Source organism: Oreochromis niloticus, linkage group LG19 (genome assembly GCF_001858045.2).
Source record: "Oreochromis niloticus isolate F11D_XX linkage group LG19, O_niloticus_UMD_NMBU, whole genome shotgun sequence".
Lineage (NCBI taxonomy): Eukaryota > Metazoa > Chordata > Actinopteri > Cichliformes > Cichlidae > Oreochromis > Oreochromis niloticus.
In genome coordinates this window covers 6,721,093-6,748,908 of record NC_031983.2, presented here as the reverse complement: position 1 = coordinate 6,748,908, position 27,816 = coordinate 6,721,093, and the positions used below count along the sequence as shown (strand labels likewise).

Here is a 27,816-nt window from a genome sequence, read left to right as displayed (position 1 = left end):
TCAGATATGTATCGGATTCAGTACCACATACGAAAGTGACCCAGATCGGATTTGAAAATATCGGATTTGTGCTGTTCACACTGTCATACCATGATCGGATATGGGCCGCATAGGGTCAGAAAAGTCGGATTTGATGCGCTTTCGCCTGCAGTGTGAATGTAGCCTTAGTCTGTCATGTGTTTTCATGTCTGCGTGTTTCCTGTTGTCAAGCGTGTGCCATGTCTTCGTTATGTTTCCTGTTTTATTTTAAAGAGGTCTGGTGTCCCATGTTCATTGTGTTTAGTTTTACTTCCCCTGTGGTGTCATTATGTCCATTCTAATCAGCTGTTTCCCCAAGTGTTTGCACTTCCCCTGATCACCTCCTGTGTGCAAGTGTGTGTGTGTTTTCATTCATTCCTCATCCAGTCGTCTGTGATCCGGCCATGTCATGCTATGCCAGGTTTCCAGGTTTTCATGTTTTCATATATTCGTACCAAGTTGTCACATTTAAGGTTTTTTTCATGTTTAGGATATTTTATGTTTTCTTTCTAGTTTTATCCAGTTTAGGCTATTGTTTAGCTTCAAATAGTTTTTGCACTTTTATTTTTGTACTGCTCATTCAGCCATAATAAACACTATGTTTTCTGTTAGAATCAAGTTTTGTTTGTGCGTGTCTGCATTTTGGTCCTCACTCCACACAGTCTGCATCAGCTGACTGTGACTGTGTAAAATTGATGCACATATCAGTGTCACCAATAGGAGTTTCACCTACTGTTGTATTTAAAATAGAAATGTTTAAATACAACAGCATTGAGCCTTAAGGCGACTGTTGTTGTGATTTGGTGCTGTATAAATAAAATGTAATTGAACTGAATTGGAAATGGACACGTTTTCCACCTCGACTTTTTTCAGTAGTTTAAATAGGTGTGGTGATGTGTTACTGACAGCTGTTAGTGTTTGCAGGAAGGATGTATGTCAGGGGTACGAAACTGGTTACACACAGAAAAAGACATAACAGGTTCAATAATACAGATCAGCAAGTCAGCTGTTTGATTTGAGACCTGCAGTCTTGGAGTACAAGTTTAAAGAAATGAATTAAACTTGTAACCTTTGTATTGAAAGTTAAAATATTACAGATTTTTCTTATTAACATTGTTAATATCATGTAGCATTCATGGTGCATATATATTCATATAAACTAAGCTTGGCTGAAAACATCAGTTATTTGCTTGCAGTTTATGGAAATTATACATTTTCATAAACAGTAAGCAAGTCAACACACCAGTGAACTGACAAAGTGCTCAGACCCATTATTTATTTATTATGACGTGCTTCCACTGATAGTCTTATTTCAGAGTCTCTGGTTCTGTAATGATAAACAGCATATAAACATAATCATTAAGTGACCTTTTTTATAACCTTTTCTTCTTTCTGTCACCAACAGTGAAGAACATGTTTCGGCTCTGCTCAAACTCAAAACAAACCTCTCTAAAGCCGACATGAGTACCATCACATCCACTGTGCTGGACATACTAAGAGAAAGCTATACTGGTGGTGAAACCCGGATGTTTTTCTCCAATGTTAAAGTGATGAGCCCTTCATTTCCATCATGTATCTCATCATGCCGTGGATAAGATGAGTTGAATTCTAGTGCTTTCAGTCTGTCAGTAAGGATGTACAAAGTGACTGGACATGGACAAGCCTGATTCAAATGTTACTGGTACTATGCTAATAACAAACATCAGACTGTGTGTGTCCACATGTGACCAGATTGCAGGAGACAATCTTTTCCTCTCTGCATTTTTGCATTTTGTGTTGTATTGTGAAATGTGCTCTTTGCATGATGCTACAGTACTTTAGAATTTAATGACTCTGTATCTTTTAATATGTTAGATTTGTCTCTAAAAGACGATGTCACGATTTTTGAGGCAAACCGTGTGGAGACGAGAGATGTGGACCCAAGAAATAGATGCAGGAGAATGTTTAAATTGAAGACGAGCCTTGATTAGCACTAGAAAAAGCAACTAGTGAGGGGAACAGTCACTAGCGAGGGACACTAACAAAACCTAGACTGGGAGAAGCTAACATGAAACCTGAAAGAAAGAATGAGGAAACCTGAAAACTGGAAACACAGGTAGAGGAACGCAGGAAAAGATGAACAGGGGGGTGATACAGACGCTCTGATGAGGAACAGAGGTTAACACACTAAATATACACACAAGACAACGTGACAAAACACTGAAAACAGGACACAAGACTCGCCAAAGTAAAACAGAAAACATGAGACAGTTCACAATGATGCCGACTACACACTAAGACGTGGAAACATGACAGACCTGGGAACAGAGGAAACATGAAGCCGAGAGACAGGAGTAACAAACGGCAGCATGAGGAGCAAGAAAATAAACATGACAGAACTAACCCTATACTAAACATGAGGGTCACAGGAACCAAAAGCTAGAGGACAGGACAGTGACAGATGATAATGAAACATGATAACACACTTGAGAAATGTATTCACATCAAAAAGTCTATCATGTGAGTTTTGCAGCATTTGGCTGAATAAGTCCATGTATCCATGTACACCTCAGAAATCCTCCTGCTGCTACTATCAGCAGTCGCATCTAAATCAATACCAGTGGTCGGGTTACACTGGCAGCCAGTTTTCAGACTTTTTGTTGTGTCTCAGGGGAAATGATAATCTGCCTAAGTGTTGCTTTTTATTTACTTATTTATTATTTTTGAAAGATCATCACTTATGTGTTATCTGTTATTCCATTTTGTACAGTCAAACTTTCTCCTTATTTTTTGTCTTAGAGGTGCAGGCTTCTCTCTTAAAACATTGTCACCACGTGCTCTGCTTCACTTGGAGGTAAACATAGTTTCGTACACAGAGAAATGGGAGCGAGGAAATGTGCATGTTTGTTCTAAATGCTTTTGACTTACTAGCATACGCACATTGGTAACATCAAAATAGGCTGGCACGCACGTTTTACAAATCTAACAGTAATTTTTTGTGTGGACTTGTTTATGTACTGTATTAGTAAATGAGGCCCATTGTCTCCCCATGTTTCACAGGTAATGTGGTAGTGAAATGGATCACAAGCTGTTTCTCTCCCTCTCCTGATTTTCTCTTCCCATGTTTCTAGTACAAATTAATCTTGGTTTCATCTTTTGAAATATAATTTTTTGAGAACTGTGCGAAGTCTGTTAGATGTTTTCTGGCAAAGTCTAATCTGACCTTCTTGTTCTTCAGTGTAACCTCATGTTTGCACCTTGTTGTAAACTCTGTATATTTAAGATGAGAGTTTTATGCCATGGTGGACTCAGACACACATGCTTTATGCCACAGCAACATTTATGACCCTGGATAATAATAACTCTACTGGAAGTGCAGGGCCAGCTCAGTGTTTCCTATTCTCCTATTACTGTATTAGATACTGCTGAAATCACAGAAACCAAGTCTTGTATCATGGATAAATAATATTCTGAAGCGTTGGAACATTGTTTCACATGTAACCCTTGAGTGAATAGTGAAGTTTTCATTTTGATATTATCCATTAGTTTTTCTCAGTTTTGTAAATAATACTATACTATAATATGATACTATAATATAAGGTACTGCTTTTAAAAAATGTACACATCCACTGAAAAAAGTCAGAATTTCTGCAGTAATTTATGCTTGTTTCTTGGTTTGTGCAAGTTAGTATAGAATAATTCTTTATTCTTATATTTATACCAGAAGATAAATGGCAATATCATGTTTACAGTGAAGTAATAAAGTACACTGTTTAAGAATATTACATGAAACATGATATATTTCACATCAAAAATATATATTATGTTAAACGCTCATGTGTGTTATTTTGTAAAGGAAACCAGACGTATAACGGAAGTAAATTCATTTTTCAGGTAAATGTATATTTATGTGTATTATCATTATTATTATTATTATTATTATTATTATTATTATTGTTCTTACACATTACACAACTTGTGTACATTTACCTGCCTAACATAGAAAACACGTTATAAATAATACTGAAACAGATATTTATGAGTTTTTTCTCAGTTCTGTAAAAAATACTTTCTTAAATATAAAGTTTTTGTCAATTTTTCATATACCATAAAAATGTAGGCACGAAGACTCAATCAACAGGTTTTTTTTTTGCCTGAAACAAATGTAGCACTCATTGCCCTCTAGTGGCCTGAGATCACGCTGCATTTGATTTCATTATTACTTGAGCTCAATTATCCGCATGTATATCAGTGGTGACCAGCATGAGAGGTATTTTCTCTCATTTCTCCTGTTGTGATATATTGCACAGTTTCCCTTCTTTACATCTCTAAAAAACTAAAAAAGTCTCAGAAGTACAACACACTGGTTTCGAGAGATTTTACCATTTTTGACACCTATTGTTGTATTTCTTTCTTCAGCACCCACTGCAACACTGTCAAAGGTTATGCAACAGAAATAATGCTGCGACTTCATTGATGTCCTTTTATGTACAATATGAGAGCATCTTTCATCACCTGTAAAGTATACATTTGACCATGAAAACAAAACACGCCTGTAAGGTGCTCTGACTCTAATCACAGCTCAGACTGGATGACTGGAAACTTTCTTGTTTCTGGGAGCGTGACATTCTTGCTTTTGCCCCTCGTTTGTCCGCCCGCTCTTTAAACGCTTACTTATGTATGGCTTTCTCAAAAAAAGTGACGTTGCCCATTGTAAATGCGCCCCCATCGCGAGCCTCCGTCACACCCTCTTGCCAACCCTCAACTAGGAACCGAAGCAGGTGAAGCGGGAAGAAACTGCTGAAGTTCTATTACCAGTGCGAAACCCGAGGTAAGTACATCTTTTTTCTCTTTACTGCAACTAGCTACGGTTTGCATACACGATCAACAGCAGATAAACAGTATTTGAAAGTCCAAGACTTGAGAGATGACATTAAATGTTCCCAAATTACAAACAACATGTTGTTCTCTGTTTTTCTACTCCAATCTATCCAATATAAAATGTTATTTGTATTATAGTTTTATGATGATCCTGGTGAAAGCCACAATGAATTGCTAAGTTAATAAACTGGTTCTTTATACAGTACTTATACTGTGTTTATTATGTAAGATTTTGTTCATTGAGGCACTTTCTCACAAATTACTATAACTATTATTAAAATCCAGATAAGAAGTAACAAAATACAAATGCTTCATTACTTTACTTGAGTATTTATTACATTTTCACATTCGGGTAGATAATGAAATAAAATGTCACAAATGATGGACAAGTCCACTGAGAACCCCGGCAATGACCCGGTGTCCACCAAAGGCAATGGATCCATCAAGAGCGATGAGAAGACGTCGACTGATGGTGCAAGGGCGTAGATTTGGTTTTGGCATTGGTGGGGACGGATGATTCAACCACCGAACCCTGGCCTGTTTCTTTTCTTTTTCCTTTTTGTCTTTGCTTCTTGATAACAAAAGGAATAAAAACTTGCCTATGCATGTAGAATATGCTATTCTACATGCAATTCATAGTTTTATATGTGAATTATATAATGTTAAATTACTGACATGGCAACACGTTATTCACGGTTACATACAATTTTAGACTGATGTGGGCCAAAGCCTAGCACATACTTACCAACCTTGAGACCTCAGAATTAGGGAGACATTAAAAAGGGCTGTTGGGGGGGGGTGGAGTGGTGTATACATATATATATATATATATATATGTAAACTTGAATTTTACAATGTTTGTTTATCAGATAAAATGAGTTAAATGTCACCGTTATTATTGTCCGGCCAGAAACAGGCCGGGGGTGTCCAAATTCAGAGGCTGCGTCCACCTGAAGACCAGGTGTTGTGCCAAAAAGTGATTGTCTGCCAAAAACTGATTTCCGGTGCTAGAAATAACTTGTTGGTCTATAATATGTGAAACGTATGTCAAATATATTCCTCATGAATTATATCAAGTCATCTTGAGCAACAAACAACATTCCTGTAAGAAGGTAGAAGCCGCAATCAGTTTTTGGCAGTGACTTTTATGTATCCTTTATTTATGCAGTTAAAAAAAATTATTGTGTACTTTAAAAATTTCTCTCTTAAGAGTAATCTGGCCAAGAGGACAGCTGAAATTGCAACAAATGCAAAAATAGTTCTGTAAACATATTTTAAGTGGACAAAAGGGAGCTGATTGATTATAATGGAAGTACAATAACACAGATATTTGAAGTTTACACAGCTACATTCTCGCCTGAAAATATGTTAAAAGTTTATTTTGCAACCCAGAAAGAGTAATAAGAGTAATATTAAAACTAAGTAGCTGCAGTAGTAGTAGCCATTGATGGAAACTGGAATCGGCTGGGCCACGCTGGGATATGGTTTTTCAATTTTGTTATCTGGGTGGAAAATCGGGAGAAACTGGGGAGAATGGTAGCTCCGGGATATTTTCGGGAGGGGCACTGAAATTCGGGATTCTCCCGGAAAAATCTGGAGGGTTGGCATGTATGTATGGCCTAGCATAGCCTGTAAAGTTATTATGACGGCCACATTTTATGAGTGAACTTGACTTTAAGTGACTTACAGGTTTCTTTGAAAAATACTTTCTTATATCCAGGTTCTTCCTTTTTGCTGCCATCCTCCTCTCCTCATCGCAGCGCAGGCTTGCCGCTGCTAAAACTAAACAGAGCTCCCTGAAAGGCACAGCCAATCACATTGGCCATATTTGTCACATGACGTAGGACTCCAGTAGCGAACGTAATTTAACTCTTTCTGCACCGCTGGGTGAATGAGACGTTGACAGATCGTTTTTTTTTCTTTCTATCGGGTTGTTTTTCTTTACTCGAAGAGATCAAATTATTGGTGGGGACAATTCAATAATCGCTGGATATTGGTGGGGACATGTCCCTTCCGTCCATGCCAAATCTACGACCTTGTGATGGTGGCATAAATGTGAGCATGATGGAGAAGTTTAGAAGGAGCCTCCTGCTTCCAACACGGAAGAATCCACCATCACCTGGTGACAAGGAATCCAAGTTATCACCAGAATCAGATGAACCTGCAAAGATGTTAGATTCTGCGGCTTCACCACAACCTCCGTCACCCAGTGAGTACCATTGGGGTTTTCATAAAATCTCCTGTCAAATGTAAGCACTGATGGCAAGCTAGATGGTCTCTCTCTTGTTTAGTCCAGAGGACTGAGTGTCCATTATTGATTATTGGCCTGGTGCCTCGCACCAAAAGATTTCTTCAGATTCTTTTAACCTTTTGATGATGTACTGTAGATGATGAGATACACTGTTAGAAAAAACATCTTGAAAAAACGGTGATATTCCGGCAGCTAGGGCGCCAAAATACGACCGTAAAATAACAGAAAATAACTGTCCCATAAAAATACGGTCGTTTTCAGTAATGAAAATAGAGTTTGTTGCGCTAATTTTACATGGGATTCTGCCTTTTCCAAGTGCTTTTAGACATTAAATTAGGAACATTTTAACGTGATCAAACAATGACATTACCTATAAACAAGGTCAATGAATGCGGCAATATGAATAATAATACTTAAATGTACAGAAATATACAGTTAACAGTTGGTTTAAATAATAATGGATTGCATGCCCTGGGACAGAGGCGAGGCTGGCATATCGCACCATCGGCCCCTCTGGCCATCGCCAGTAGGCGGTAGGTGAAGAGTCTTGACCACAGACACAACGATCGAGAGTGTCCGAGCCGGGGCTCGAACCGGCAACCTTCTGAACACAAGGGGAACTGCCAACCCTTGAGCCACGATCGCCCTAAATACCAGTGATAATAATACTTATGTGATGTAACACAAGCTTATAGGAATCATGTTATATACTTTACCATAGCATTACATTTGAATTCAACAGTTCAATCTTTCAAATAACGGACAGATATTTGTGAAATCATGATACATTTGTGAATGTATTTTAACAATCTAAATATGCATATGTACAGACAGATACATTTAAAAAACAAGAACATTATGTTTTATTACATTACATTACGTTAATTTACATTTGAAATGTGAAGTCACAGTTTATTTACGTAACTTTAATGATATTCTAGAAGAACAGAACAAAACTGTAAAATGCACAGTAAAATACCTTCATATTAGGATTTTTTCCTACAGTGCAGCCATACCCGTGACCTTGTGGTTGTTAGTTCACATTCATTGGCCGATGCCTAGCGTCATGTTATTATGTGTCCCAACATCCAATAGAACGTCACATTGTTTTCATGGCCACACCCTCACCCCAGGTGCAGAGGGCTTTTTCTGTTCAAGAATGTTGTGAATACTTTATGATTTATATTAATTACGATTCCTACCTCTACATTTCTTTTTAAAATATATAATTAGCACAGTGTGGCTATGCAATGTTTTATATTGTGGCATGCAGAGATTTCTTAACAAAAAATTCTCACAGAGAAAGATTGAGCTTGTTATTTAACCCCAAGCTGGTAAGGGCAGCTCTTTATTACAATACTCACCTTTGTTATAGTGTGCCTCAAGGTTCAACAACAGCACAACAGAAGTCACTCATGGTACAGCACTCTCTCTACAAAACAACAACTGTCAGTGACTCTGCACCACAGCATAAACACAACATTCAAGATAACAGTTAAAAGTAACATAACCATAAACAATAAAACAAGAACATCTAAACAGCAGCACATGTCCCAAGGCATGATGGGAGAGAACTAGCTGTTTCCCCAACTAGCTGTTTAGTTTTTATTCCTATTAATTATATTTTCACTTGTTACCTCTGAATTATTGAATCAGACCTAGGTGACATGAAATTTTCAGCAAAATTATAATTCAAATACTCCTTTAATTATTGATTATTCTCATTCATTTTCAATCATTTTATATATTTTTCCATAGTATTACATTTGAATTTAACAGATCATTCTCTCACATAACAGACGAATATTCGTGAAATTATGATACATTTCTGGATGTATTTTTACAATCTAAATATGCATATGTACAAAAAATATATTTAAAAAACAAGTAAATTGTGTTTTACTATATTTACAGTGATGTTATGTTATTTTACCTTTGACATGTAAGATCACAGTCTACTTATGTAAATTTAATGATATCCTAGAAAGACAGTACAAAACTGTAAAATATACAGTAAGATACTTTGACATTACTATTTTTTGGAACAGTGTATTCAAAGTCTTTACAGTTTCACATTAAGGAACATTGTTGTGAAATGTTCCATTATTTTTAGATTTTCTTTTGCAGATTGCTGCACCTCCGTCTCCCTAAGATGCTCTTTTCATACCCAATCATGTTACTGACCTGTGGGGATTAATCTGACCAGTTGCAAAATTTTCCTCCAGCTGTTTCTTGTTAGTACCACTTACTTTGCTGCCTTTCCCAACTTTAGGACATGTTGCTCACATTTGATATGTCTTCTGTTTTCTATGCCTAAAATCTTCATTCACATTATGAGTGTTTCCCAGCTTTTTCAGAGTGAGGGTTGCATTTATTTCACTAGAGGACCCACATGAAAGCCTGTGTGAAGTCATTCCTCTGAGATGTGGGTGCTACTGTATACACAGTATGTGCAGGTGGAAGGAGAAGTTGTGTGGGGAAAGCAAAGCAAAAAAAGAAATCTATCAATCTGACTGAAAGCAGGCACCATTACATTTAGAAACTGTAGGTGCAGAAATGTGTCTCCCATGTCCAACAGTGATGTTTGATTATAGGAGACATGCATTCACGAAGCTCCACACGGCAGCTCACTCTGTTTACTTTTAAGAGAACAGTATTGTAATTTGTATATATTTATTTAGTTTTCTTTTCTTCTTTTTAAATGTCCTACAAGAAATTTGTAGTGCAGTAAAAATCAGATAAAGATAACAGATTTACTTTGACACAAACATAATGTTTGAGCAGGTAATGGATAATAGATATTGATTTGTAATAACTGGACATGATCAACATGAGCTAATTATAAAATATTATACTACAGTATATTTCTAAATAAGACTGGGTATTGTCACTGATTTCTGCAAATGATTCATTTTGATTCGATTAGATTTTGACTCAGTCAGAAATATTATACTTATGATCATGTGACTTGGATATGTACTGTCAAAAGAACCCTCTAAACCTTGTAAATTAAAAATATTTATTTGCAAATTATGAACAGATCCTAAAGCAGTTACAATATTTCACTTTGTATTTATTCTGTTAAGCCCCCGGGGTTTTTCTGAGGTTCCTGCTGAAAAATGACGTGCCCAAGGTTGTGTAAACTATCTAGGTATAAAAATAAAACTGACACTAGTGAGACTAGCAGAAATTAGGCTTTCTTGTTGGAGGTCATTTTTGTTGAACAAAGCATCAGACAACACCGTACACAGCTGTAGACTGGTGCGTAATAAGCAAGCGAATGAGGCAGAAAACAGAGATTTCTGGTGGAAAATTGGTCTTGAAGTACTCTGAGAAGGATCCACGCTTTGTGTTCCATCTTTTGTGGAATCGGTTTACCTGTGCTTTTATCGTTTGGAGTTTTATCTGTTTTGTGGTTGTTGAAATGGTTTGAGAGCTTTTATTTGAGACTCTGACATTCCTGGAAAAATACATTTATATTTAAAAGTTGATTTAAGGATTTAATAATGAATCAGTATCGGATTATTTAAATTCAAATCGCTTTGAGTTTGGATATCGTTTTTTTACCCACCTGTATTTCTAACTAACTTTCTTTAAAGATATAATGCATTTTAGGGTTAACTTGTAAAACATGATATTTGAATACAAACTAATGTCATATTTACTTGCCCGTATATATCATCACCTATATACCTTTATGTTGTCAGTACAAACACTGGCAGTGAGAAATAATGCACACAAGACTAAAAATCATAGTTTCTAAGTTTTTTTTTTGTCAATTCCTGACAAATAAACACATTTTAAGTTGTTATTGAAGATCTCAGTGGATGTGAGGCAAATTTGAATAAATAGTTAACATGACCTCACTCTACAGTTTCAAAATTCATTCCAAACTTTTCAAGCTACTATGTTTGCAGCCAGAATGATGTACAACATGCACACAAACACTGTCAAAAACATGGGGTCATGGAGGCAGCATCCTTAGCAGAGAAGCCCAGACCTCCCTCTCTCCAGCCACCTCCTCTTGCTTGTCCGGGGGAACACCAAGGTTTTCTCAGGCCAGCCGAGAGATAGAGGGGCCTCCTCCCGGTCTGACATGCCCAAAACACCTCACCCAGAAGGTGCCCAGGAGGCATCCTTGTCAGATGCCCAAACCACCTCAACTGGCTTCTTTTAATGTGGCGGAGCAGCAACTCTACTCTGAGCCCCTCCTGCATGGCTGAATGCCTTACATTATCTCTAAGGGAGAGGCCAGCCATCCTCTGGAGACAGCTCATTTGTATCTGTGATCTCGTTCTTTCGGTGACCATAAGTGAGGGTGGGGACAAAGATCGACCGATAAATCGAAAGTTTCGCTTTTACACTCAGTTTTCTCTTCACTTTGACAGACTGCTACAGCATTTGCATCACTGCAGCCTCAGCACCAGCCCTGCCACACAGTGATTGTTAAGGTTGCTGGGTTTGACATAAAAGTAAAACTGTTTGTCATCAGCATAGCAGTGGTAGGAAAGTCAATTAAAACAATAAAGTAGATGGCCCATTAAGATTATACAATCGTAAAAGAACAAACCAAAGTGACTAAAATGTGCACATGACTTTTTCTTTGTAAAATGTTTATTAAAATGTTCTCTGCAGTGGTCATTTTAGTGGACAACAAAACAACAACAATTTTTTTGGCACTGAGTTCAAAACAAAAAGCACTGCTGATGCTTGTCTGTGCAAAGTGGAGAAAACAAAAGACCAGAAATCATGTCTGCAGTCTGTTATTCAAACTACATTAAACTGCGTGCTTTTATTTTTTAGATCCCAGTATGCCGAGGTTTGATAATACATTTAATAGACTGAGAGAGTCCATTCCTTGGAGACGGAAAAAGGAAGTGGATACACTCCCCTCTGAAGACTTGAAGGAAGAAAAAGGTGGGAAGTACAAATACTGTTTAGTGTATTTATTTTTAATTTTCATTGCTTTATTTAAGTATTCCTTTTAACTTTTTGCTTTTACTTTTTAATGCAAATATATCTCCTTTCTACTCAAATTTTCAAAACAGAGTTGCTAGGTGCAGTGCATTTGATGTGTATTTTTATTTCCTGTCACTGTGCACCTTTAAACATCAACCTGATGCCAAATTGCAACCTCATTGGGCAGAACAATAACACATAAAAGACAATCTTATTAGAGTATACATCGTCAATCTTTATTGCATACAAATCACAAAAGATTGAAATCATCTCTGCAGTCTGTTATTCAAACTTCATTAAACTGTGTACTTTTTTGGTTCAGATCCCAACAATACTTCTAAGAGAATGTTTTCTTTAAAACAGAAAAGGGACGAGGATAAATCACCCTTGATGGACGAAAAAGATGGGATGCACAAATATTTTTTATTTGTTCATTCCCATTTTTAAAAAGATTTGTTTCAATGTTTGAAATAAATATGAAGAGAAAAATTGTTTTGCTCAGTTTATTTTTTTCCAAAAAAATAATTAATTTGGAAACATTGGACATGTATTAAAATGGATATGTCTTTAAATAGTTATAAAGGTCAGAGGTCCAAAGCCGCAGTCGGAAACATGTTATAAGTAAGTTTTTTCCACAGTAAAATTGTGGAACAAAAAAAATAATAACTGCTATTAACTCTTCTTCTGACCTGTTTCATGTTTAGGACTGAAAACTTGAGAAAGTATCAACGCAGTTTCACAGAGCCTGGATGATTCATCTATAAAATAGTGCTGATAATTTAAAAACATTTGTCTTTGTTTTTGTCCACCAGTGACTCATACCTTTGAGGAATACCTTGAAATTCAAGCCTTTTGTGAGGCCACTCAGCAACTGATAGACAGGGAGAAACATCTGTTTTGGGAGACAGCTGAGGCTAACAAGGAAGCAGTAGAAAAGCTTGCTGCAGACCATAAAGCCCTTGAAGAGCGTGTATGGCAGACTCTGCAGCAGAGTCTTTCTCTCAGCAGTGAGGAAGAGGTGTCTGCTTTGAAATCTGCAGTGAAAGCCATCAACCTTGAGGAAGAGCAGGACCAGCTGTGGAAACAAAGATGCCAGACTCCACCGGCCTGGAGGCCCAGTGAGTGGAAGAAGCACCATGACGAAGTGCTTCAAAAATTAGTAAATGGGCGTATGGATAACCAATCAAGCCCCACTGGTGACCAGGTGAACCAGTCAACTATCCAGGCAACTATCCGGTCCATGGGCAGGCAGCTGAAGGAAGACCTGCAGTGGGTGGTGGAGGTGGTGAAGAACTGCTACCCACCAGAGATGGACATCTGTAACTTTTATGCAAGACAGTACCATCAAACTTTCAAGGCCAGGCTCAGAAAGATTGTTGGTTCTGTGGATGACAAGGACTGCAGTTTCCTCCTGCTATGGGTGAAGGAATCTTATCCAGAGTAAGCCATAAGTTTTTGTTTGAAGTAGCATATTATTTTTATGCTGGGATGTCCTTTATTTATTCCTGAGTAATAAATACCTGAGCAATTACAAATAGACAGTGAATACAAATACATGGACCAATAGCTATACACCTGTGTTTTAACTGCAAATTTTTGGTGGCTTTCATCCATCCCATCCATTCTCTTTTGCTTCCGGGGGTGGAGCCTATCCCAGCTACCATAGTGAGGGACGCAGGGTACATCCTGGACAGGTCGCCAGTCTGTCACAGGGATAACACATAGAGACAGACAACCATTCGCACTTACATTCACACCCATGGGCAATTTTGAATCACCAATTAACCTAACCCCACTAACTGCATGTCTTTGGACTGTGGGAGGAAGCTGAAGTATCCAGAGAGAACCCAGGTAAACATGGGGAGACCATGCAAACTCCACACAGAAAGGACCTGGCCAGGTGGAATTGAACTCAGGACCTTCTTGCTGTGAGGCAGCAGTGCTAATCACTGTGCCACCATGCTAATTTCAGTACATTGAGCAACCATTTTACTAAATTTCCTAAGTATTCTGATTCTGATTCATTTCTGGTGGCTTAATGTGCTATGTTAAATTTTGATACTATTGACCATAATATTTTATCACAGCAATTAGGAAATGCTGTTTGTATTAGAGGTACTATGCTGCAGTGGTTTAAATAATATTTATCTAATAGACTCCAAATTGTTCATGTTAATGTAGAGTTTTCTTCACACATTAAGGTTAATTATGGAGTTCAACAGGGTTCTTAGCTGGGACTAATTTTGTTTGCATTATACATGCTTAATTGGATAGTATAGTAGCTATACAGACACACAACAATTAGTTAAACAGAAAGATTTAAAGACATGGATGACCTCTAATTTCCTGCTTCTAAATTCAGATAAAACTGAGGTTATTGTACTCGGCCCTGAAAATTTTATAAATATGGCATTTAACCAGATTTTGACTCTGGATCAATTGGCCTTCAGTAACACTGTGAGGAACCTTGGAGTCATTATTGACCAAGATATGCCCTTTAATATACATAGAAATTAGAAACATTTTGTCTTGGACTGATGCTGAAAAACTAATTCATGCATTTATTACTTCTAGTATGGACTATTCCAATTCATTGTGGTCATGTTGTCCTAAAAACTCCCTGAAAACTCTATAGTTTATCCAAAAAGCTTCCGGAGGAGTACCTACAGGGACTAGACAGAGAGATCATATTTCTTCCATATTCAATTCACTTCAACTCAATTTTATTTATATAGCACCAAATCACAACAGAAGTCGCCTCAAGGCACTTTATATTGTACAGTAGATCGTACAATAATACATACAGAGAAAAACCCAACAATCATATGACCCCCTATGAGCAAGCACTTTGGCGACAGTGGGAAGGAAAAACTCCCTTTTAACAGGAAGTAACCTCCGGAAGAACCAGGCTCAGGGAGGGGCGGGGCCATCTGCTGCGACCGGTTGGGGCGAGAAAAACAGGATAAAGACATGCTGTGGAAGAGAGACAGAGATTAATAACAGATATGATTTGATGCAGAGAGGTCTATTAACACATAGTGAGTGAGAAAGGTGACTGGAAAGGAAAAACTCAACGCATCATGGGAATCCCCCGGCAGCCTACGTCTATTGCAGCATAACTAAGGAAGGATTCAGGGTCACCTGGTCCAGCCCTAACTATATGCTTTAGCAAAAAGGAAAGTTTTAAGCCTAATCTTTAAAGTAGAGATAGTGTCTGTCTCCAGAATCCAAACTGGAAGGTGGTTCCACAGAAGAGGGGCCTGAAAACTGAAGGCTCTCCCTCCCATTCTACTTTTAAATACTCTAGGAACCACAAGTAAGCGTGCAGTGTGAGAGCGAAGTGCTCTAATGGGGTGATATGGTACCACAAGGTCATTAAAATAAGATGGGGCCTGATTATTTAAGACCTTGTATGTAAGGAGCATGATTTTGAATTCAGTTCAGAATATTGGCTTCTCTTCATCGGCTAACTGTTGAATCCAGAATCAAATTTAAAATCTTTCTTCTCACATTAAAGGTCTTCAATAATCAGATCTCATCTACTCTTAAAGACGTCTTAGTACCATATCACAGCAATAGAGCACTTAGTAGAATGGGAAGGAGAGCCTTCAGCTTTCACGCCCCTCTTCAGAATCAGAAGACAGCCACCCTACTTTTAAGATTAGGCTTAAATCTTTTTTTTTTTTTTGGTCAAAGCATATACGGCTAGATCAGATGACCTTGAATCATCCCTTAGTTATGCTGCAGTAGGTCTAGGCTGCTGGGGCCTTCCCCATGAGTGGTTCTTTTGCACTCACCTCTTTTCACTTTCTTTGTGTTTTTAAACCACTCTGCATTTAATCATGAGTTATTATTAATCTCTACCTCTCTTTCACAACATGTCTGATCCTGTCTTCCTCTCCTTACCCTTAACTGGTCATGGCAGATGGCTGCCCCTCCCAGAGCCTTATTTTCCTGTAAAAAGGGAGTTTTTCCTTCCTACTGTTTGATCATAGGGGGTCATCTGATTGTTGCAGTTTTCTCTGTGTTATTGTAGCATCTTATCTTACAATGTGCCTTGAGGCAACTGTTGTAGTGATTTGGCGCTATATAAGTAGAACTAAAGTGAATTAAACTGAAATGACAAATGACAAGTAAACTAAATACAACTTGGGCTGTTTATGAAAACACCTTTGTTTATCTGCTCTGTGTACCAGAATCCTTGAAAAACCTGAGCTGACCAGTAATATCAATACTGAAGCACTGGGAAACCTGCTTCCTGACGAGTTACTGAAACCTCTGGAGGAGAAGTACCTCAGCAAACAACAGGTAACAAAAGATTTGTTGTTATACGTTTAGCTTGCTTTGCACTTCTTTAGGATGCTGTTCAAAAAAGATATATGTATATATTTGGTTTAGTTTGTTTTATTATAGCTCATAGAATATTGTAGATATAATAGTGACAGCTGTGTGTTGTTGTGTGTTTAGAGCGACCTGATAATGTTTATTGTCCGAGTATTGAATGAAGCAAAGAAAGAGTGGGATCAAGGAAAGGAGCCAACAAGAGATGATGGTTGCTACGCCAGTCCTGTGGCCAATGATGTCATCCAGGTAGAGTTGCCATAGAGTTGCTACAACTTGATATAAAAGAGGCTGAAATCGATGCTTTTATAAAGCTTGAATAAAGATGTATCAACACAAAATGAAAGGAATCACTTGTGGTGGCTAACTTTAGGGTCCTTATAGTGAGTTTTGCATTTTGTTTACGTCTTGTGATGGTTTGCTGTGTGGCATGCAGGATTAATCACCCAAATACAGGACTCACGAACGAAAGATTTAACTAAAGGAGGCCGGCTTATTGTGCTGTTAAAAACTAAGCAGGAAGCTAGAAACATGAAACTCAGACTGGAAAACTAAAAAAACTAGAAACTATGCCAGAAACGGAGAACTTAATCAGGAACACAGGAAAACACAGAGAGGGTCGTTAACGACACAACTAGGAAAACAGCTGGGACTAATCTGACATAACGAGATGGACAGGAAGCAAAATTGAAAACATTAACAAAGGAAGCAAGACTGTCAAAGTAAAACAGGAAACAGGACACGGGCACGAGACACGGACTTGACAAGAAGGCATGGCTGACAGTGGAAACGCTAGACAGGAATCTAGACAAGGGACGTGTAACACAGGTGAGGCATGGAGGCAAAACCAAAGAACTAGAAAACTCCAAAAGATATAACCAGAACTTAACTGAAACAAAGCATATTCATAACCCTAAACACATTGAACTGTTAGCAGTCGGTCTTCGACCATATTATTTACCGCGAGAGTTTTCCCTCGCCATTATCATCATTGTTTACATCGCCCCTGACGCTAACACGGCGCAGGCTTATGACGTCATTAGCTCGGCGACAGCGGATCTCCTGAATCGAAGCCCCTCTGTGTTTGTGGCTGTAACGGGTGATTTTAACCACGCGAACCTCTCTACTGTTCTACCCACATTCAAGCAGTATGTGGACTGCAAAACCAGAGACAATAAAACACTGGACCTGTTTTATGCCAATGCTACTGAGGCATACACCTCCATCCCTCTCCGTCCCCTGGGCAGGGCTGATCACAACCGTGTCCACCTCCAGCCCCTTTACAAACCTGCCTTTCAGAGACAACTTGCAGCCATAAAAACGGTTACAACATGGACAAGGGAGTCGGAAGAGACGCTGCAAGGATGCTTTGAGGCAACGGACTGGGATGTTCTTTGTGAGTCTCATCAGGACAATATTGACAATCTCACAGGCTGTGTTACGGATTACATCAACTTCTGTGTGGACACTGTGGTTCCCAAAAGAATCATTCTTTGCTTCCCCAGCAATAAACCCTGGGTAACCAAGAACATCAAAGTGACTCTGAACAAGAAAAAAAGAGCTTTCAGAAACGGTGACAGAGATCAGTTGAAAATGGTGCAGAAGGAGCTGAAAGCCAAGCTTGCAGAGGGAAAAGAGTCTTACAGGAGGAGGCTGGAAAACAAACTGCAGGAAAACAACACCAGGGAGGTGTGGAATGGAATGCGGGCCATTACTGACCTGAAACAAAAGAGAGGTGTTGGGATGGATGGGGACGTTGAAAGTGTAAACAACCTTAATCTACGCCTCAATAGGTTCGACGGCCCTGCATTTCCTGTCTCCACACCCAGCTCTTCTCATCTTCTCCATCTACTCCATTCTCCTCCCCCCTCTCCTGCCCCCTCAGCCTGTCTCACCCTGTCCCTTTCAGAAGATGACATCAAAAGGGAAAGGGAAGGGTTTAAATCTGGGACTCTCCACCATTTGATTCTTAGAACTGAAGAAGCTTCTCGGATGAGAGGTGAAACGTCTTCAAGCAACTTAAAGAAGTCCAGACGCTTTTCTTTCCAAGTTCCGTAGACATCAAAAGGGAATTGGGCAGACTCCACCCCAGTAAAGCTGCTGGCCCGGATGGTGCCAGTCCCAGGGTCCTCAGGTGCTGTGCTTCCCAGCTGTCTGGAGTTCTACATCGGATCTTCAACATGAGTCTGAAACTGCAGAGGTTCCTGTCCCTAAAAAGATCAACCCGTCGACCCTCGGTGACTACAGGCCAGTGGCTCTGACTTCACATGTCATGAAGACGCTGGAGAGACTCATCCTGAGACATCTGCGTCTGCTGGTGGAGCCTTGGCTGGACCCCCTGCAGTTTGCTTTTAAGCCACGTATCGGTGTGGAGGATGCCATCATCAACCTGCTGGACCAGGCTTATTTTCACCTGGACATTGTTGGGAGCACTGTGAGGATCATGTTCTTTGACTTCTCTAGTGCTTTTCACATGATCAGACCATCACTGCTGGGGAATAAGCTCACAGAAATGCAGGTGGACGCCCCACTGGTAGCTTGGATCACGGACTATTTAACAAGTCGACCACAGCATGTTCGGCTGAAGGGCTGCCGCTCGGACAACATCCTGAGCAGCACGGGGGCGCCACAGGGGACGGTCCTATCACCCTTCCTCTTCACCCTCTACACGTCTGACTTCAGGTACAAGTCTCAGTCATGCCATCTACAGAAATTCTCTGATGACTCTACCATTGTGGGCTGTATCAGGGATGGACAGGAGGAGGAGTACAGGAGTGTGGTGGACAGCTTTGTTGAATGGTGTGAGCTAAACCATCTACAAATTAACATCACAAAGACAAAGGAACTGATCATGGACTTTAGGAAGCATACTCCTCCTCCTACCCCTGTCACCATCAGAGGGGCTGATGTAGAGATCGTGGAAGACTACCGGTACCTGGGGGAACACTTGGACTGTAAACTGGACTGGACCAAGAACACCAATGCTGATTAAAAAGGCTGGTTCTGTCCTGGGTGTCAGACTGGAGAACCTGGAGGAGGTGTCTCAGAGGAGAGTGCTAAAAAAAGCTTCTTGGTATCATGGATAACCCCTCCCACCCCATGCACGCCTCCATGATGGACCATCAGAGCCAATGCAGCAAAAGACTTATTGCACCGAAATGCAGAACTGACCGCCACAGGAAATCCTTTGTGCCGGTGGCAATAAAACTGTACAACTCTTCCTCACTCTGTAGGTGATTTTCCTGAAGATTAATAACAAAGCTATTCTGTTTCCATTCAGACCGTGGAATATCACCCAACAGTTTTTCATTGAATGTTAGTTTCATCTCCCTATCGTATGCTGCTACTCTTTTATCACGTTGCACAATACTATGTCACTTTTAGAATCACCTGCACTGATAGCTAAGCTAAGCTATGTATTTCTCAGGATATAGTTATATTGTTACTTGTTATAGTTATTTGATATTATATTTTGCAATATCCTACTGTGTATTACTGTATACTTGTATTCTATTGTACATATTGTAGATCTTATTCCTCTTATCTTATCTTATCTTAAACACTGAGTCACCAGACTCAGGACCATGATACTTCTAATTGTTGACCATGATGAGAGGCTTTGAATAAATTGCTGTATCAGAACTGTGCAATAAAAAATTGTTGTGGTGAAGTAATGACGTAACATTGTTTTGATCATAGGAGGACAAAATGTGCCAAATCACATTTACTCTGTTGTTCACTTTAGAACTTTCCAAAGAAGTGCCGACAAATATTTTCCAGCCTGCTGCACATATTAACCAAACTGAAAAAGACTTTGAGAAACTTTGAGAAAAAGATTAACAAACAAAGAAAGGACCGTCATTTTTGTTTGGGTCATTTATAGAAACTCATTTACTGTCAGATCAGAGTCACAGTTTCAAACCCTCCCACTGTTCTGTAGCTTAATCACTTGGGTTAGTCACTAACATTGTAAAGCACTGGGTTTGGTTCCTGGTGTTAGTTTAACTGGATCTGAAAATGATGGAAGTGCATTGCTGTGTAAAGTGCTTTGGGAACTTAAAACTGCCACTGATTTGTCAATCCATTTGTCTTCAGTTTATCAACGGCATCGTGACATCAGCACAAAAAATTGTAAGAGACCCGCACAAGGCCCAGAAAATAACATCCATACTGACAGACTTCATGCAGAGGTAACAAGGCTTCACAAGGCTGTCTTTTAAATATTGTCATTTGAAAATACATTTTAATTTTATTTTTGTTAATATCAAGATAATAAAAGTGAAAACTGTTCTTAATCTCCTGCAGGTATCATAATTTTCATGAAGACATCATTAAGCAGAACAAAATGCACAGCAAAGCTTTCATAAAGGCAAACCTCAGCTGTGTCGAACAGTTCAGGTATGTTTCTGATCCAGTTAGACGGAAATTCTGATTTTACCTTCATCATAACAGGCGAATACGTTACTGTGAACTAATGTGTCTTGTGTGATCTGTCTAAAGGGACTTCCTTGTGGAGCACGATCTGTTCCCAGAGAATGTGCGGGAAAAATGTTTGCCGGTCCTGACTGAGATGAAACAGTCTGCCCACACTTATTTATTAACTCCTGTGCACAAGATCCTCAAGGTAAGTTCTTTACAACTGCAGATATCAATGATCCTCTGGATTAAATCCTAATATGTTTTAATCCAAGATTCAAAAACTGTGTTATTTGGTCCTCACACAGCCACACTACCAGAAAGTGGGAACCAGTGACTGGCTGAAGAAGAACACGTTTGAGAAGCTGCTGAATAGCACTGAAGAAGAGCTTCAAGAACTTCAGGGTTCGAGTCAGTCCTCTTACCAGGTAAAAGGATGAAACTTTATTGAATGGCCATTATTGCCTTCATTGTCAACTTTTTAGTAAAAGGATTATGATGCGCTCTGATTACTTATATACTTGGTTTAAATTCAGGAGCTGATTGGTCAGCTTCACCAGGAAGTGACAGAAGAATATGTCCGGAGGCTCCTGAAAGGAGAGGTCAAACTGAAGGACAGCAATCAGCAGCAGAAGGCTTACGAGACTGTGAAAGAAAATGCAGAGAAACTGCACGAGCTGTTTGCCAAAATGGTGAGACTTACCTTCACTGCACACTTTAGCTGAGACATGAATAAAACCCAAAAGTGATCAGATTTCTGCTGAGCTGTGGAAAAAATAAGAATAAGAATAAGAATCAGCTCAATTTCACATTTATTTGGTTTGGAAGTTTTGATTAAAAATAATTCGATTAAATAGATTTGTAAAATTGAAAAGGCTGTTCAGAGGAGTTGGCTAAAATGTGATCCTCCAAGGCTGGACACTCAATGGACTCATTCCTTAAAAACAAAAGTGTGACCTATAGTGAAGTGAAGGACCAATTGGTCTCTATATAAGTTACATTATGAGTCAAAGGCATGATTTCTATAAAAGTCTGATAATCACTTTAGACCAGAAACAATGTTCAACAATGTGCCGTCCTTATTTTTTATTCTGAATTTGCCAACATTTTTCCACTTTCTGCATGCATACCCATGTCAGAAAAGATAAATTTTCTGTACCCGTATCTGTAACTTTGTTTTCTGTATCTGTAACTTTAAAATTAATATTTTAAACATAGATTTTACATGGAGCAAAACATGGTAGAAATGAAGGAAAACCCTCCATTAAAGGACCACTGAACTCCAGCTGTAGTTACAAATGTATCAAAGATCTGACCATTGGTTGAGGACTACCCAGTGCATAAATAAAGACATTATTCATGAAACTGAAAGAACGTATCAAATACATCATCGATCTTGGGAAATTCCAGTGCAATAGCTCCAGATGAAAAAACATCATTATTTCCAAAAACAGCAGATTTGTTGATTACAGTTTGGGGAAACTTGCAGACTAAACTAACGTCACTGATTTGTCTTCACAGGGATCCAAACAAGACTGGTTAAAGGAAATCCTGACCAAGATGGCAGAAGTGCTAAAACTCCAAGATATTCCTGCCATACGGATGCAAATCTTTTCACTGGGATCTGCTTATCCCGACCTCAGGTAACTTTTGAATTGACTCAGACATTATTTACTTTAATACAAAAACATACAGAGTATAACTCACGCAAAACGTAATGTGCTCTCATTTTGGGGGGCCTGTTGTATCAACTGTAACATAAACATTGAGGACAGAACTATATCATGATAAGAGGTTTGTGAGACATTAGGTCAGGATAAACAATCATACTTTTCAGAGAGATCTGAGGGAAAACAGGAAGCAGACTGAGCGAAACATCTCAGTTGGTTTCAGATATATCTAGTGAGCAGGATGAGCTACATTCATGGGAACTAACATGAGCTAAAAGTAGATGTGCTGCCTTTCTATTTTACATTACCAGTTTCACTGATAGTGCACTGAAACAGAAAGCTAAATAAAACGTGCTGGCATTAGAGAAGCAGCAGCAGCTGTGTGTAGATTAAGTCAATAATGTTATTAATTAGAGTTAAAAGGAGGATTTCTTCCACCGGAAAACCAAACTGTCTCATTCTTGTCTTATATCTAACCTTAAAGAAAAAGGGGGAAAGGGAACCAAGAGATGTAAACACTGCTCTTGATAGCACTCATATATGTTTATGCTGAATAAGAGTTTTAAGGAAGAGTTTTTTGGTAAAACTAGTTCATATTCGGAGAATCGGATGCATTTGAGGCACGGATCCATTTCAGTAAGAGCTCCACCTATTGTCACATTTCCAACAGGGGTGGACTGAGACATTTTCCATCTCCCCTCTTCTCAGCAATTTAAAGAGGTATGGTGATGTGTTAATGACAGCTGTTAGTGTTTGCAGGAAGGATGTGTGTCAGGGGCAGAAAACTGGTTACATGAAAAGACATAACATGGCAATGAAACACAAGTTTGGACTGGATCAGTGAAGTTATAACTTTTGCTGTTATTCTTATGTTGAAAGTGAAATAAAACATTGCAGATTATATTTAGCTAAAAAAAAATGCTCAAACTCATTTCTTTATATTTTTTCTTTTCTATATCAAATGTGGCAGCTTTCACATGACAATCCTTTTTTCACAGTCTCTGACTTTACATAGAGAAAATCATTACTTTTCTTTAACTCTTTCTTCTTTCTGTCACCAACAGTGAAAAACATGTTTCGGCTCTGCTCAAACTCAAGACAAACCTCTCCAAAGCCAACAGGAAAATCATCAAAACCACTCTGTCGAACACACTGAAAGAGAGCCGTGCTGATCCTGGAACCCGGAAGTTTTTCTCCAAAGTTGAAGTGAGATGAGCCGCACATTTGCTTGTCAGAGTATCACTGACTGAGAGTTTGGTTGCACAGCAGCAATATTATTGTGTATTATATTGTGTCACAGTCTCTCTGTAAAGACATACAGAGTGAATGCCATGGAAAAACCTTTATATGTTACTTAGACTGAAATCCCTATTATACGCAGACTCTGTGATGGTGAATGCTTGCTGTAATTACTATAGTCAGTAATGTCAATAATGCTGTTAATTAGAGTGAAAAGGAGGATTTCTTTCAAATGTGGCACTGGAAACCAAACTGTCTAGTCCTTGTCTTATTTCTAACCTTAAACGAAAAGGAGAAAGGGAATCAGGAGACATAAACACTGCTCTTGATAGCACTCACATAAAGACTGACTGTGTGTCTGAAAGTATCAAGTATCATTTTTATTTTTTTTAATTATTATGGGAAGTTATTTGGAAAAACTAGTGTATGTCATGTTCCTTAGTCATTTGACCCAGCGTTTTGAATTTTATGTATTTTGATCTTTATGTTTAAGTTCATGTAGTCATCTTTAGCTCATCTATTTTAAGTTGCCTAGGTTGCCCAGTTAAAGTTTATTTTCTGTTATATTCCCTTTGTGTCCTCGCCTCATGTGTTTATGTCTCCCATGCCCATCATGTGTTTTAGTAATGTCTTTGTCTCTCTTCTTCTCCTCTTGTTTACATGTTTTCCCTCATGACCCTTTCCATCCATCATGTGTTTTTTCTGCAGCCATCATGTTCTGTGCTTTGTCTCATCTCCAGTGCCCTTTTCCTCTGTGTGGATTTATGTTTTGCGGGTTCCTCGTCAGTTCGTCATGTTAAGTCTGCTTGTCTTAGTCTGTCATGTGTTTTCATGTCTGCATGTTTCCTGTTGTCAAGCGTGTGCCATGTCTGCATTATGTTTCCTGTTTTATTTTGTAGAGGTCTGGTGTCCCATGTTCATTGTGTTTAGTTTTACTTCCCCTGTGGTGTCATTATGTTTATTCTAATCAGCTGTTTCCCCAAGTGTTTGCACTTCCCCTGATCACCTCCTATGTGCATTTAGTCTGTGTGTTTTCATTCATTCCTCGTCCAATCGTCTGCGATCCGTCCATGTCATGCCATTTTTCCAGGTTTTCATATATTCGTACCAAGTTGTCACATTTAAGTTTTTTTCATGTTTTACTTTCCTTTTATTTTTGTACTGCTCATTCAGCCATAATAAACACTATGTTTTCTGTTAGAATCAAGTTTTGTTTGTGCGTGTCTGCATTTTGGTCCTCACTCCACACAGTCTGCATCAGCTGACTGTGATTGTGTAAACTTGGAGATTCATGTAAATTTAGGCACATATCAATGTCACCAATAGGAGTTTCACCTACCATGTATTTAAAAAAATTCTGTTTTATATGCAACAGCATTGAGCCTTGAGGCGACTGTTGTTGTGATTTGGCGCTGTATAAATAAAATTGAATTGAACTGAATTGGAAATGGACACATTTTCCACCTCCACCGTGTAGATTGGTGTGGTGATGTGTTACTGACTGCTGTTAGTGTTTGCAGGAAGAATGTATGTCAGGGGCAGAAAACTGGTTACACGCAGAAAAAGACATAACAGGTTCAATAATACAGATCAGCAAGTCAGCTGTTTGATTTGAGACCTGCAGTCTTGGACTACAAGTTTAAAGAAATGAATTACACTTGTAACCTTTTTGTTGAAAGTTAAAGAAAATGTTACAGATTTTGTTTTTCTTATTAACATTGTTAATATCATGTAGCATTCATGGTGCATACATATTCATATAAACTAAGCTTGGCTGAAAACATCAGTTATTTGCTTGCATTTTATGGAATTTATACATTTTCATAAACAGTAAGCAAGTCAACACACCAGTGAACTGACAAAGTGCTCAGACCCATTATTTATTTATTATGACGTGCTTCCACTGATAGTCTTATTTCAGAGTCTCTGGTTCTGTAATGATAAACAGCATATAAACATAATCATTAAGTGACCTTTTTTATAACCTTTTCTTCTTTCTGTCACCAACAGTGAAGAACATGTTTCGGCTCTGCTCAAACTCAAAACAAACCTCTCTAAAGCCGACATGAGTACCATCACATCCACTGTGCTGGACATACTAAAAGAAAGCTATACTGGTGGTGAAACCCGGACGTTTTTCTCCAATGTTGAAGTGATGAACCGTTCATATCCTTTCTGTATCTCATCATGCCGTGGATAAGATGAGCTGAATTCTAGTGCTTTCAGTCTGTCTGTAAAGATGTACAAAGTGGCTGCCATGGACAAGCCTGATTCTAATGTTACAGGTACTATGCTAATAACAAACATCACACTGTGTGTGTCCACATGTGACCAAATTGCAGGAGACAATCTTTCCTCTCTGTATTTTTTTGTTGTATTGTGACTCTCTCTTAAAACATCGTCACCATGTGCTCTGCTTCACTTGGAGGTAAACATAGTTTCATACAGAGATAAATGGGGCAGAGGAAATATGAATGTTTGTTCCGAATGATTTACTAATATATGCACCGTGGTGACAACAAAAAAGGCTGGCATGCACGTTTCACAAATGTGACGGTAATTTTGCATTTGATTTTTGCGCAGGGTAAAAATATTTCCCGGCAAATATTAGTAAATGAGGCCCATTGTCTCCCCATGTTTCTAGTACAAGTTAATCTTGGTTTCATCTTTTAAAACAGGGGCGTTTTTAGCCCATTTTTGGAGGTGCTGAAATGAATCAAAGCACCCCTAAAGATTTCTTACTTTTTTGACAATATTTGCTGTTTGTGTGACACACTACTAAAACTATAAAAACCATACAGTACTTGGTTGAGACGTAATATTTTAACAAAAGTATAGATTTTCTCCCCGCCTCTCCCCTACTCTGGCTCTAGCGCTCTTTCTGCGATGGAGCGATGGTGGCTGAGACGCAGCAGAGCAGAGGTGTGAGTGCCTGGCTTCAAACAGGACATGTTAGCTGCATTTAACCTTCAGTTACTCTTTATATAGTTAGGTAGGAGTCAGACCATGTTTCTTTTTAGCTGAAAAACATTACACCAAGGTCACCTGCAGTGTTGAAAACATGTATTCCGATGATGTTTGCTACCATGCAATCCGTCCTGCTCTGTAGTAAAATCAGCGACATTTGACCGTCCTGTTGCTCCCATTGAAATTTATATAGTCTGTTAAAAACCTAAAACTTAAAATTGTAGCCTAGTGTTTGTGAAGGTTCTCAGTCATCCAGGTCATCGTAGTCAAAGGAGTTTGCAAAGAAAAGCGTCTGGACTTCTTTGAGTTGCTTGAAGACGTTTCACCTCTCATCCGAGAAGCTTCTTCAGTTCTAAGGTCAAATGGCCGAGAGTCCCAGATTTAAACCCAGTGGGAGTATCCCCCCCAAAGAGGGACAAAGGACCCCCTGGTGATCCTCTAATCACATGAGCCAAGGTGTGAAAGCAGGTGTGGGACCTAATCAGCCAGGGTTTCGGGTGCGCTCATTGTGAAACCTGGCCCCACCTTGTTATGTGAATTCCTGAGGTCAGATGGCCCAGGATGTGAGTGGGCGTTAAGGCATCTGGGGAGGGAACTCAAAACTGGATTATAGATGGCAGACAGTTGGTGTCGTAAACCACTGTCTGCCAGTTGGTGTCGTAAACCAAAACTGGATTATATTTGGCAGACAGTTGGTGTCGTAAACCACCGCCTCTAGAGGCCTAGAGGCGGTGGTTTACGACACCAACTGTCTGCCAGTTGGTGTCGTAAACCAAAACTGGATTATATTTGGCAGACAGTTGGTGTCGTAAACCAAAACTGGATTATATTTGGCAGACAGTTGGTGTCGTAAACCAAAACTGGATTATATTGGGCGGTGGTTTACGACACCAACTGTCTGCCAAATATAATCCAGTTTTGAGTTCCCTCCCCAGACGCCTTAACGCCCACTCACATCCTGGGCCATCTGACCTCAGGAAATCACATAACAAGGTGGGGCCAGGTTTCACAATGGGCTCACCCGAAACCCTGGCTGATTAGGTCCCACACCCGCTTTCACACCTTGGCTCATGTGATTAGAGGATCACCAGGGGG

The 27,816-nt window shown here is 39.0% G+C and overlaps 1 protein-coding gene and 1 long non-coding RNA gene across 2 annotated transcripts; both read left to right on the top strand.

Annotated features, from left to right (window-relative positions):
- Positions 1–382: 382 nt before the first annotated feature.
- Positions 383–2,189, top strand: LOC112843131 (uncharacterized). Its single transcript, XR_003215273.1, has 2 exons — positions 383–447; positions 1,424–2,189. It is a non-coding gene; the product is annotated as an uncharacterized LOC112843131 (long non-coding RNA).
- A 4,657-nt stretch (positions 2,190–6,846) lies between these two features.
- On the top strand, positions 6,847–26,476 carry LOC100692266 (tumor necrosis factor alpha-induced protein 2). The gene is made up of 12 exons (XM_019348703.2): positions 6,847–7,087; positions 11,933–12,046; positions 12,901–13,528; positions 16,285–16,396; positions 16,556–16,678; positions 20,525–20,619; positions 20,735–20,827; positions 20,930–21,053; positions 21,154–21,273; positions 21,382–21,537; positions 22,367–22,488; positions 25,765–26,476. Exons 1-12 carry the CDS (start codon positions 6,883–6,885, stop codon positions 25,952–25,954), a joined length of 2,082 nt encoding a protein of 693 aa, XP_019204248.1. The 5' UTR covers positions 6,847–6,882; the 3' UTR covers positions 25,955–26,476.
- Positions 26,477–27,816: the final 1,340 nt, after the last annotated feature.